This window comes from Thermobia domestica, chromosome 4, assembly GCF_964235325.1.
Source record: "Thermobia domestica chromosome 4, izTheDome1.hap1.1, whole genome shotgun sequence".
NCBI lineage: Eukaryota > Metazoa > Arthropoda > Insecta > Zygentoma > Lepismatidae > Thermobia > Thermobia domestica.
The window spans coordinates 2,354,785-2,367,960 of record NC_137457.1 but is presented as its reverse complement, the minus strand read 5'-3'; the positions used below and the strand labels follow the sequence as shown (position 1 = coordinate 2,367,960).

General features: G+C 37.4%; 1 protein-coding gene across 1 annotated transcript in view; it reads right to left on the bottom strand.

Annotated features, from left to right (window-relative positions):
* Positions 1–13,176, bottom strand: part of Oatp58Dc (Organic anion transporting polypeptide 58Dc) — a 107,245-nt gene that overhangs the window by 48,020 nt on the left and 46,049 nt on the right. Inside the window, exons 7-9 of the mRNA XM_081754994.1 lie at positions 10,782–10,946; positions 5,740–5,935; positions 4,082–4,223 (exon numbers count right to left, since the gene is read on the bottom strand). Of these exons, the coding sequence (XP_081611120.1) occupies positions 4,082–4,223; positions 5,740–5,935; positions 10,782–10,946 (503 nt within the window). The remainder of the gene's footprint in view (positions 1–4,081; positions 4,224–5,739; positions 5,936–10,781; positions 10,947–13,176) is intronic.

Below are 13,176 nucleotides of genomic sequence, written 5' to 3'. Positions count from 1 at the left end.
CAAATGTCTAATATACACACGAAAAACATAACACTTAGCAAATGTCTAATATACACACACGAAAAACATAACGTTTAGCAAATGTCTAATATACACACGAAAAACATAACGTTTAGCAAATGTCTAATATACACATTAAAACATAACGTTTAGCAAATGTCTAATATACACACGAAAAACATAACGTTTAGCAAATGTCTAATATACACACGAAAAACATAACGTTTAGTAAATGTCTAATGTACACACGAAAAACATAACGTTTAGCAAATGTCTAATATACACACGAAAAACATAACGTTTAGCAAATGTCTAATATACACGCGAAACACATAACGTGCGCAACCCCACGCGAATACAATCAACTGTGAGACGAGGCTGACAATGGCAGTTGCGCGGGAGAAACAAACAGTCGTTGTCGTCAGTGCCCCCTGTCGTTAACGTGCGTTCAGTGGAGGAATCAAGAAAATGAAGAAATGAAATGAAATTTTTAAGTTTTACGTCCACGGTTATGCCGGTTAGGCTAAAGGAGACGGTGATCATGAGAAATGTTCGAAATGGTGGAATGAAGAAAGTGGGAGGGAATGGGAGAACCCCGAGAAAACCCACGAGCATGGTGTTTGTCTACCACAGAGTCCACACGGCGCGAGCTGGGATCGAACAAGGAACCTCAAGCACCGGAGGTGAACGCTCTACCACTGAGCCACCGTGACCCCTTTAGATGAATCAAGATTAGCCAACCGGAGCGTTAACGCTATCTACCAAAAGTGTCACCGCGAACTACTACTAGCTTGGAATCGACGGTTTGGTGATCACTGCTCTAATGACATCAACGTTAAAAATTGAAGTGATTCTTTTCTATCAATTCTGGTTTCAATATGAGGTTAAGAAAGAAGATAGTATAAACGGATATTCTTAAAACGCTAAACTTTCGGTGAAAGCAGCCCCGGGTTTAATTCCCGGCCGGGTCACTCGATCGAAAAAGTGTGACACGCTTTTTCAAGTCAGCCACCCTGAATGAGGTTTTTCTCATTCATACCAGGCAAATGCCGGGTTTTACCTAACTTATAGGTCCCAAGCCGCTTCCTCCCCTTTCCCTGGATTGTGTGCTCACCGAGGGACGCCATCCCTCAAATCGTGAAGGGTAAATGGCCTTAGATGTCGAAAGGCCAGAAATCTAAAATCCTAAATCTTCTTAAAACACTAAATCGATTCGAATACAGCAAAATATAATTCTCACCACCTCTTAGTAAATCAATATTGAAACCGGAAGTTGTCCTGGATTTCTATCACTTCCGGTTTTAGTAGAGAGTTAAGGATGGATATTAAATGTATTCTTCGCTTTAATAGATTTCAGGAAAACGCTTGTCACTATTTACTATTGTGTTTGCTCTATATTATTGCGTTTGCTTATTATATAACCGGAAATTGTTTATTTCTACCACTTCCGGTATGAGTATCATCTCCATCAAAGAACTCGATTCCCAGCTTTTGATCCTCTACATCATATACTTGTTGAGGTTTTTTTTTTTTTTTTTTTTTTTTTTTTGCGGACAGACGAATACAGACACACACGGATAGAAAAGTTAAATGTATGAAGGAGTTTTTTGGTAAGCTAGGATTAGGAGATTAGGAATTAGATTTCTAAGCTTTCAGCATCTATAGCCGTATTAGGCCGTTACGTATAAGAGATAACGTCCCTCGGCGATCACACTATCCAAAGAAAAGGAAGGATTGAGCCTGAGATTTGTACGTTAGGTACCATCCGGCATTTGCCTGGTGTGAATAGGGAAAATCTCATTCAGAAACCTGAATAAAGGTTTTACACTTTTTCGACCGAGTGTCCCCACCGGGAATCGAGCCTGAGACTACTAGTAGCACAGACGTTTTGGTAAATCGAACTTCTTAACAAGTAAAGTAACGATGAACTAGTCAGGAAATCCAGAAGTAATGCAGTTGAAAGTTGAACCGTTATTTCTGTCAAAATTACAATCTTTGATGATTTTAGAGTGTAGCTCGGAGGACACTTCAACAGAGGACTTCGAAATTCCTCCGGCTGTGCTCAATCTCAGTTCCCAGTATTTTAATTGTTCTACTTTTATATCTCCCATTTTATTCAAAGTCTACCCGAAGGAAAATTTATGATGTCATCACTGATTCAAATTGGTATGCTCTCGTTCTCGATCAAATACATAGGAAGCCAATACCTTAATGACCAGATAGGGTAGCCCTGATAATATTCTAAAATTCTTTCAGTTTATGTAAGGTAGAGCAATTATCGTACACGGGAATTTGGACTTTCATATCACCTTTTATTATAAAAGATCTTATTAAATACAGAAATATATTACAATAAGTAGTTCCTCTAATAATTTTAGGTAAGAAAGTGGAAGGAACCCAATGACCAGGCGTCGTAGGGCTTTTGTAGGTGAGGTTCCTCTCTTTGATCAGGCGTCGTGAGAGGGGATAAGTTTTGAGTAATTAGGCGTCTCTCTGGGTGACCGGGCGTCGTGAGAGAGAATACGGAACCCAATGGCAAGGTGCCTTAGGGCTTTAGGTGGTTTGATCAACCTTGACAGATTGATGCTTGTTGAGGCGTGCTCCTGTCTTTTATCCTAAAATGTCGACTACCTTCGGTGATCTCCGTCTTACCGACTGCTGGCGATTGTGGGCGACTCTTCTTCGGTACTGTCGTCTGCGTTGTATTTGTTTACTGTCGACACGTGTAGTACACACATGGTTATCGCATGATATGAAGACATGCGGAACCTTACAATATCGTCCAATTTGGAAACTTTGTAAACAAAATGTCAGTAACTATTCTCTTTCCGAATGATGTGTCTATAATTTGTTAGTATACGAAGAACATCAACGTAGATGCTCTCTCCATCACAGCTTGTATTTGAGTTGATGACCCTTATTCCAATTAACGGTATGTATCCGTATTGACTCATTTCCTGTTGTGCCTTGTTTCTCGAGACAACCGATTCAGTGATATTCAATCTATTAGTCCGTGAGCCGTTGTCGGTCCACAAAGTCATTTTTGATTAGTAGTACAAAAAGAGTGATGTTTTCTATTTTGTTGGTTCCCAACGTGTCTCTGTTTCTGCCAGTCAGCTTGAAAACCACTGCCCTATTTTAAGTCAATCGTTTTTGCGATTTTCTTCTTGCTCTGTAAGCGCAAAAATTATAATTCTTTGTTTTTTCTGTGTAACATAACTTGGAGTCTGTTATATTTTTAATGCAGTAGTGCTTACACTGAAATTCAAGACGCATATAAATTGCTATGAACTATGCATTGAAAAGTTTATTGCATCAGATTATACACATAAATGCAGGGCCGGATTTAGCATTTTGGCGCCCCTAGGCCCAATAATTTTTTCCGCCCCCTAGTCTGGTTAAAGTTACTTTCCTAAAAACCTTTATTAAAAAAATATATCAGGCCTATATGTTAATTGCTTAAACACCACTCCACAATGCAATTTTATCATTGCAAATTTTTTGAAGAATTTACTTGTTTCTGGGCTTAACAAAATACCGTTAATGTACTAACAAAAGATTGGTGAATAACTTTGGTTTTGTTCAATTTAGCCATTTGGGCAAATAAATAAAAAAAACTAATAAAGAATGCTTTATTAGCCTGATTTTTTAATCAATTCAAAAAATATGATAAGTTATGGCTATTTATTTTTATTTCTAGATATTTTTTTATTTATTTTCTCTCGGCCGTGCGCCCCCTGGGAGCTTGCGCCCATAGGCCCGGGCCTACTGGGCTATTGGGAAATCCGGCCATGCATAAATGGCACTAAATAAAAATTTTGAGGATAATTCCAAGTAAAAGTACAATGAAAAAATCATAAGAACTTATAAATCAGATAAAGTATTACAAATATTTGCAGTTTCCAAAATATTTAATGAATAAGATAATAGTAGTTTAAAAGACCGCTCAAATAATCATTAAAAATGTTGAAATTTGCAAAATAACTTAAAACATGTTATGTAATTTTGCAAAGTCCCATTTAACAGGCAGATCTAAAATACTCAATACTTTTCGGAAACGAATAATTAAGGAGGGAATTACCTTCTTGCCATCTACCGTTTCTTGAGAGATACACCCCGCATGACAAGGAGATATGTATGTGATTCCATCATTTCCACAAACTGGTGAATACTTCACAAAGTCACATTTGCATCCTGCGTTACACTCATAATTGACCACTAACCTGAAACAAGAAATTCGACACTAGCTACACAACTCAATGTGGATTAACTAAATTAAATATCACTTTCAGATATAGGCTTGTAAAAGCAGCGGTCACAGTACTTCCCCATGCCGTAACCGTCGGTGGACCACCGGTGGACAACTAGCGACATCTCGCCAAACATTGGCAGCCCCATAGCGACGATCCGCGCTGGCCCCACTTCCGTTTTGGAAAATTATACCACCAGCGGCAGAGACGCGACAGAACGCCAATGAACCACAAAATTACTCCCCCAAAATATGTTAAATCGCCTATATGCATGATTTATTTACATTAAGGTGAGTCTGACAAACATTTTTAAAAAAGTAAAAAAAAAAAGTATCCGGATATGGGCTCGAACCACTAACCTTATGACTTCTTTGGACTTCGTCACGGAAGCGGTTAAGAGCCCATCGCTTTTAGAGTGATAAATCGTTGAAGCTGTTATAATTTGGCCAATCAGAGTGCTCCTTTAGCCGTGTGTGTTCGACGATAACCGTTCAGGATCAGATCAAATGCGTTCGCCATATAATTTTATAACTTTCTCCCATATTCACATGATGATCGGCGACGTTGCCATCTAAATTCATACAATTATACGCAATCATCTCAAGATTTTTTATTTCATGATGTAGAGGCAGGGGTTACTCTTAACCCCCGGATCTCACTTTAGGAACAATTCGTCAAGGAAAAAATAATATATAATAATAACCGCATGAACATGTCTGGTGATAGATCGTATCGATCCCTTGGCGATTCTCTGTGACGAATCGAAGGAGCGCGGACCAAAATGAAGTCCACACTGCTATGCGCCAACACCCCCACTATAAATATATGTTTCAACTCGACGAAACCCTACCACTAGTGGCACACTAGCGGCAATCCTTCGACGCGTCGCTATATCGATTATCGACGTTTACCAGCAAGTGGGCCACTAGGCGTTGGCGACGTTTACGGCGTGGGGATGGAAACAGATTGATATTTGTCTAATGATTGACTCACCGTTTACTATTACTCTTCGCCAATGTTGTTTTGCCATGAGTTGTATGAGCTGTTACAAACTTGGACACAAATCCTCGCAGCGCCCCTAGCAGAACACAGTGGCAAGCTTACATACATTTCCGTCAACTAACCGTGAACTCATAATTTTATTTCTATGAAACATAGAGAGATGTCCCATTTCGCTTACAATCGTCTGTCCGCTTCAAAATACTCCCCTGTTTTACCCAGTCTAGCATACTTTAGATAATCATGTAACACAGCTCACAAAGTCTAGACGCTGCACATTGTAAGTGTTGCCCCTCACACATCTTATTTTGATAATCATCTGTATATGCCAAGCATCAGCTCACATTAGAAGGGACAGAAGATTGTTCATGGTACATTTTCATTGTAAGTCACCGACCAAATCCAATAGAAACGTTGTTTTTGGCATTATTTGGACTTTACGAAATCGGAAAATTATATCATAATTAAGTCAATAAGAAGTTTTACTTACTCTCCAGATGGTAGTAGCTGTCCCTGCATGTCCCCTTCTGCACATCCAAGGAAAGCATAAGAAAAAATACCAAGGACACTTACTACTCCAATGAACACATTCCAACCAGCAAGGATTCGAGCCCGAGGCTTCAGCTTAGAAATTATAAGACCTGATAACAACACTCCAATAGCCATGAATACCAGGCCAATAGCACCTATAGAAGCGAACAAGATATTTGCAATATTATTATTGTTAGTGGGGAAACTATCACAAGAACTTACAAACAATATAAGATGTTAGTCTAAAGCAGAGTTTTCCAAACTTTAGTTTCTTGGTGAACTATTTAGCAAGGACTTAGCAGAAAGTTTATAGAAGTTGACTATAAGAAATAACAGAAAATGACGACGAAAACTTAGAGGAAAATTACAATGAAAGAACTCATTAATTGAGAATTGATAGTTTTACTGTTACGTAGAATTCGATTTTAGTATATAAAAAAAAGTGACTGGAAAAGCTTAATTCGAGTTTTTAGAGAAAACCAAATTTAGGGATAATGTAGATCAAACTTAATTTAGAGATCATTTTCCGATAACTCAATTTAAGAGTTTACTTTACGAAAACTTCCTTTAGTGTTATCTTCAGAAAAAAAAACTCAATTATGAGTGAATTTGGCAAACTCTGTTTAAGACTAACTTTGGAGGAAAAGTTAGAAGTAGTTAAATATAGAAAAACTCATTATAGATGCAAGTTTTGCTGGAAAAAATGTTAAGCGATTTTGGGAACTCAATTTAGCGTTAACCCAACCTAGGAGTTAAATTGAAATAAATTAAATTAGAGATTATTTCCGAATAAATACATTTAAAGATGTCTTTGGGAAATCTTGGAATTTTGTCTGCTCCAGTTCAGTTTAGGACTGTCTTACGGAAAAGAAACATTTACAGATCATACACAGTTTAAGAGAGATTTTGGGAAATTCAATTTATAATAGATGTGTTTGATATAACATAATTTAGTAGTAGCTTTGTTTAGAGGTTATTTTCGGACAACTCAGCTTCGGAAATCTCAATTAACAATTCAGTTTTTTGTTTGTTGTTCATATTTATAGCCTACTATATTTATTGTTCGTTGGCTGCCATACACACGGCTCCTTCATGCAGCGCTTCATGTATAGTTTTCCATACACACAAATATATATTACACTTTTTCACGTTCACTCTATAGGTGTGTATGTTATTACATACATATGGCGCAGAAGTCAAAATTTAATATCCACGCCGCGTGTATGCAAAACTATACACAAAGAAAATTATACATTTATGGGGTTAAAACAAAGGCGAAACAAAGTATTAGTGGCAGATTGTTGCCCGTGGCGTACAATGAGAAGGCTCAAAATATATAGTGGCGGTCAACGTATTAAGATCCAATTAAGGTTTGCTTTGAGAAAGATGAATTAATGATTCAGTTTGGAATAACTCAAATTTTGTGTCTTCTTGAAAAAAAAAAAAAAAGGATTGGAATTCTTAATTTATATCGAGCTTAACTTAAAAATGAGTTTAAGAATACTGAATTGAGAATAGCTTGGGTCGACTCAATTTAAAAGTGTCTTTCGGAAAAGATAATTTAGGAAAGACATTGAGTCAACTCTACTTAGTCGTGGCTTTGAGAAAGTACAACTTATGAGTGAAATTTTGTAATTCAATTTAAGGCAATACTTTTTATTATGCCAGCTTTACTATAATTAAAAATAAATTAGTCGCTAAATAAAGCAATCCAATTTATTATTACAAAACTAACATCTTGTGACAGTTTTGCCAACTAATCACTTGATTTCATCAGACACTATCTGTGTCTGATAAAACCAAAGGGTTAGTTAATTTTCAATTTAGAGGTTTGATTTGATTTTTAGTTGAGCGTCCCTTTCAGTAGCGAGGCTATATGAGAAGTGGGCCTACAACTTAACGTGGAATCCGAACCACATGAACTCTCACCGGGAATGGAACCCAGGTCTCTCTAACCAAAGGCGCGTACGCTAATCGCTTAGCCGCGAAGGACATCTTCAAATTAGAGGTGTCTTTATGCATACTTTATTGACGAGAGGGTTAGACACGACAGATTTTAGGGATGAATTTGGGTAAATAAGTGATTAATGCACGTCATTAACTGAATTCTCTGTTTTTATGTTAGATGAGAAGCTACAACAATTGGGACATATCTATCGGAATTACGTTTTATTTTCTATAACGGAGTCACACAATCACTTTTTTTTTTTAATTATTCAATTTTCAAGTTATCTATTCTTTTCTTTTTAGTCACATAATTTTCAAAAGTAATAAATAGCTGGAAAGGTACCCATGCTATCTTTTTAGTAAGAATTTTCAAAAATAATAAATAGCTGAAAAGTTAACTATTCCCCTTTTTTAGGTATATAAATTTCGAAAGTTATAAATTTCTAAAAAGAAATGTATGCTTTTCATTTTAATCACATAAGTTTCAAAAGTTATCCCCATCAGGATTCTGCCGCCTACAGTCGGACAATTTGTCCATGCCGATTAGATGTCGCGATCGGATTGCCGGCGCCGGACTTCGGCGTCTTTCTGTGCGATTTTCAACCGCGGCGAATAGTTGCCTTGCCGAGCAGTCGGCAAACAGCCGGAAATGAGCATTAAATGCGCCGGCGCCGCCGTCGAAAAGAGGCTAGCCTAAGGAGTTGGCAGAGGGTCGGAAACAGGCCTTTCCGACTGTTTTGCCGACTCCTACGGTCGGAAACAGTCGGCAAAGTTCATTTTATTTTACGATTTTCGACCGCTTGCCGCCTCGGCAAAAGGTCGGCAACTTTGAACAAGTAGATCGTCGTGCCGCCGCGGACGGGTGACGGCTGCCTCCGGCGGCCCGTCACCGTCGACGGTGGCAATCGCTCTTCCCGACTGCGACTTCTTGATGGGGATATAAATAACTGAAAAGTTACCTACACTTTTCTTTCTAGTCGCATAACTTTCTAAAATTATTAATAAGTGAGAAGTTAAACATGCCTTTTTCTTGAGTCACAAAACTTTCAAGATTTATAAACAGCTTAAAAACGTATCATGTTTTTTTAGTCACACAATTTTTAAAAATAATAAATAGCTAAAAAAAGCCCATTCTTTTCTGTTTAATAACATACTTTTTGAAAGATAAATACGAAGAAGAATATTGTATATATATTACTACTTATTACATGTAACGATGGATATTTTTAATAATTATATTTTAGGTTCATTAAACTTATTTTACCATCATATTTTACATCTTTAAGTGAACGGTACTTTACAAACGTTAGAACATTGTCTGATCGATTTCTTCTTACATTCTGAGTCAATCCATTCTAAGTGATCAAGCATGTGCCGCTCGACCATCTCCAAAAAATCTAATTTTTTCATGAATGTTTTTCTTATATCAGGATACTTCAAAACCACAATTAATTATTTTTTTTAACATCCCATGGCGACACAGGGGCTGGCGTCATTTTGCGCTTTTCTCGATTTTAGGCGTGTACGTTGTTTTGAATATCTCAGCATGCATTTGTCCTACCAAATTGAAAATTGCTGGACGTCTCCAACTAGTGCAGAGCTAAAACCTTGATCTCTTAACGTTTTTGCCTAAAACCACTTGATTTTGGATGACGTCATTTCTTAGTACTTTGACTTCCTTATGCTCAAAAACCCAAAACTCGCTTTGTTGTGTGTTATGGTATACTAAAGGATTAACTATTCCCAAAATATCAGATTTTTTTTTATCCAGACCCATTGGAGATATTGGACAGTGGAATATGCTAAATTGGCATAATTTCCCAATTTTACGATGATTTTTCAGGCCTTTGGGAGCAGCTACAGGCCTCTAAATTTTTGGGTATTAACTTGTGACTCCGGACTACATGCACTCACAAATTCAGACCTCTACGTAAGTTGTTTCCTCTATCCAAACATGTTTTCAATGTCCAAAAAAGATTTTATAAACAAAATACCTCCTAGAGTATGACGTCATTACTTGATACTTTGATCCCTTTCTGTTCAAAAACACAGAACGCGCTTTGTTATGTGTTATGGTGTACTAAAGGACTAACCATTCTCAGAATTTCAGATTTTTTTTTATCCAGGCCCATTGGAGATATTGGACAGTGAAATATGCTAAATTGGCATAATCCCCCAAATTTGCGATTTTTTCAGACCTTTGGGAGCAGCTACAGGTCTGTAAATATTTTGTATATTAACTTATCACCCCGAACTACATGCACACACAAATTCAGATCTCTTCATCAGTTGTTTCATCTTCCTAAACATGTTTTCAATGTCCAAAAATGTTGGTACTGTATGCCCTGATTTCACCCCCTTCAAATGGTTTTAGACAAAAATGTTCTGAAATCAAAGTTTTAGCTCTGCACGAGCTAGAGACATCCAGCAATTTTCAATTTGTTAGGACAAATACATGCTGAGATATTCAAAACAACGTAAACGCCTAAAATCGAAAAGACGCAAAATGGCGGCAGCCATTGCGTCGCCATGGAAAAAAAAAAATGAAATCTTTAAGTTTTGCGTTCCACGATTATGCCGGTTAGGCTAAAGGAGACTGTGATGATGAGAGATGAGTGAAATGGTGGAATGAAGAAAGTGGGAGGAAACGGGAAAACCCCGAGAAAACCCACGAGCACGGTGTTTGTCCCGTCGTCATGGGATATTGTAAAAAATAATTAATCGTGCTTTTAAAGTACCCTGATATAGGATAAACATTCATGAAAAAATCAGATTTTTTTTTTTGAAAAGGTCAAGCAGCAATTTTTCTTTTTTTCTCGATCACTTTGCATGGATTGACCCTTCTACGTTAGGGAAGTGACGAAGAAATGAGAGTCTGCGAATAATAGTAAAATACGAATGACTTGATCTTTGATTTTCTAATTCCATGGTTAGAATTAGAAATGACTAAAACAAAGAATAACTCTTACGTGGTTCTGTGCTCTGTTAATGACTTTTCTCCCAGTTTGAGAATCACTGCTTTATACTTTTAAAAAATATTAAAAAAGAACTTACCTGTAACGAGACTTGCCGTTGACGCAGACTGTTTATATTGAGTTTCAATATATTTTGGCATGAATATCCAATAAGGCATAAATCCAAATAGATAAAAGATGGCTGCTGCAATGTTACACATCAGAATTTTGTTTGTAATCAATCTTCTGAATGTTGTAAGCATGTCTGAAAAAAAGAGCAATTACGGTATGTGCAGGAAATAAACTAACTTGTTTAATGTACTGAGAATTACCAAAAGTAAAAAATACAGTATCCTACATTTCAGTACTTATATTGTCGGTCAGTATACATAAGTTTGAAGAAAGCAATAAGATGTATATAAAGTTTATTACAAATTTTAAAAAAGGACAGATGATATAGTCCGGGGGAGAAGCTGATGAACGATGATTCTTTTATATATAAGGTAACTGCAGGTATATACGCCAGTGCAACTAAATACGCCAAGTGTTCAGTATTTTGGAACGTTCCCGACGAAATCCGCTGGAATCCGCCTAAAATATATGCCACAGTCTCGGACAAGTCTGATTTGACGAATACTCTGGAGATAAACGCTGAAACCGCCACGCCGTGCAATGTTGTTCGCTTCGGAAAGGTTCTGAGGAAGGGCGTTATTACGAGGGCTAATCAACGAAGACTGATATTGTTTTTTTTAAACATGTGTTTATTACTCAAACTCTATGTTCACATGAACTTTTTCAAAGTAGTCACCTCCTAAGTGAATGTACTTTTTATAACGTTCCTGCCATTCCTGGAACACGTGATGCATGCCATTTTTTGATATGTCCTTCAGAATCGCCTTACATTTCTTCACCACTGCTTCAGAGTTCTCAAAGTGAGTACTGCAGAGTTTTGCCTTAAGAGATGGAAACAGAAACTCATTTCCTCCCTCAGGAGAGGAACGCAGCACCTCACCTCACGGGAAATCTGAACTCGTACAGTCTTTTGTTGCTGAGTCAATAGTCGTGGTACAAAGCGGCCACAAATACGGGACATATGGAGGTGATCGTGCATTATTGAAAAAAAAAAAAAAAAAAAACCGCTACTATATGAAATTCCCAACACTTCACTTAGTTTACGTAATGTTATCCTTCGATCCTCACGAACAATCACAGCAGCACTATTGATGTTTCTTTCTGTCACACCAGAGGCCGAAACAACAGGTCCAATATGTTTAACGCATGAAACTCGTTCTTCTTTAAATTTTTTGAACCACCGAAACACTGTTGCTCGAGGTAATGCACTTTCACCGTAAGCTTGCTTAAGCTTTTCGTAGGTTTCAGAAGCTGTATGGTTCAAGGGAAAACAAAACTTTATTGCTCCATACTGTTTGCATATACACAGCACGTTGTGAGGCGAAATGAAAGCAGTATCTAAAACACAGCGAATTACTCCCAACCTACCGATACGACAATGCTGCCACCTAGTGAGAGTATACATGAAACACAACTCTTTCAACTATCAAACATGCCTGCATTCGGCAACAATGGAAACTGTGGTACAATAATCAGTCTCAGTCTTTGTTGATTAGCCCTCGCATTTCAATAGAAGTAAGAATCAGTTATTAGTACCGTGCTAACTTAAAACATTGCCGATTGTTTACACCAATATACGCCTTATTTCGTGCCCGTCTACGAACACTTTGTTTTGTAAGTGTAACTTCCGTGGTTATGATTGCATGGTTACTAAATCAATACCAAACATGGTGCAGCGAAATACGCCAGGGCTTGTACAGGACTTGCAGAAGACAAAGATGTTTTCATGTATCCCATGGACTAAAACTTTTCAGTTTGGAACTTCAACTTAGAAGATTATCGTTCTTACATTTTATCTTTTTATCTTCATCTTGTGGTTTGGTTATTCTATTTCTTGCTTCAGCCATGTTGTGTAGTAATATTTGAGTTCGTATAATACAGAGACGATGTAAGCAGTTGAAAGATTTATTTCTAGTAGTATCCTAGACTTGGCATAATTAGCTACACGTGCTGGTAAATACGCCATTTTGTAACACTTTTTTCCTTTACCTTGGGTAAAGAATAGAAGTTAGTCGCATCATTGCCACGCGGAAAAGGCTACTCTGCCACGCACATGTCTTGTTCTTTGTGTTTCATGAAAATTAAGGCCATAAAGAATCCTTGGCGTATTTACTTACACCTACCTTTAAGGTTTTTCAGGTGATCTTATACGATTTTGGGACGTTGATTTCGAATCCGATTAGTGCCACTCTGTAAACTTTGGGGAAACTTCGAAGAGGGGGTAAACGACGGGCTATGTTCTTTTACTTTCCATGCCTTAAATTACTGGATTCTCTCGACATAGTTATATTTTTCTCATATCCTATTGGCAGTAGAATGTCGATTCATGCATATGTTATAAATAATCATACTAGTAACCAATT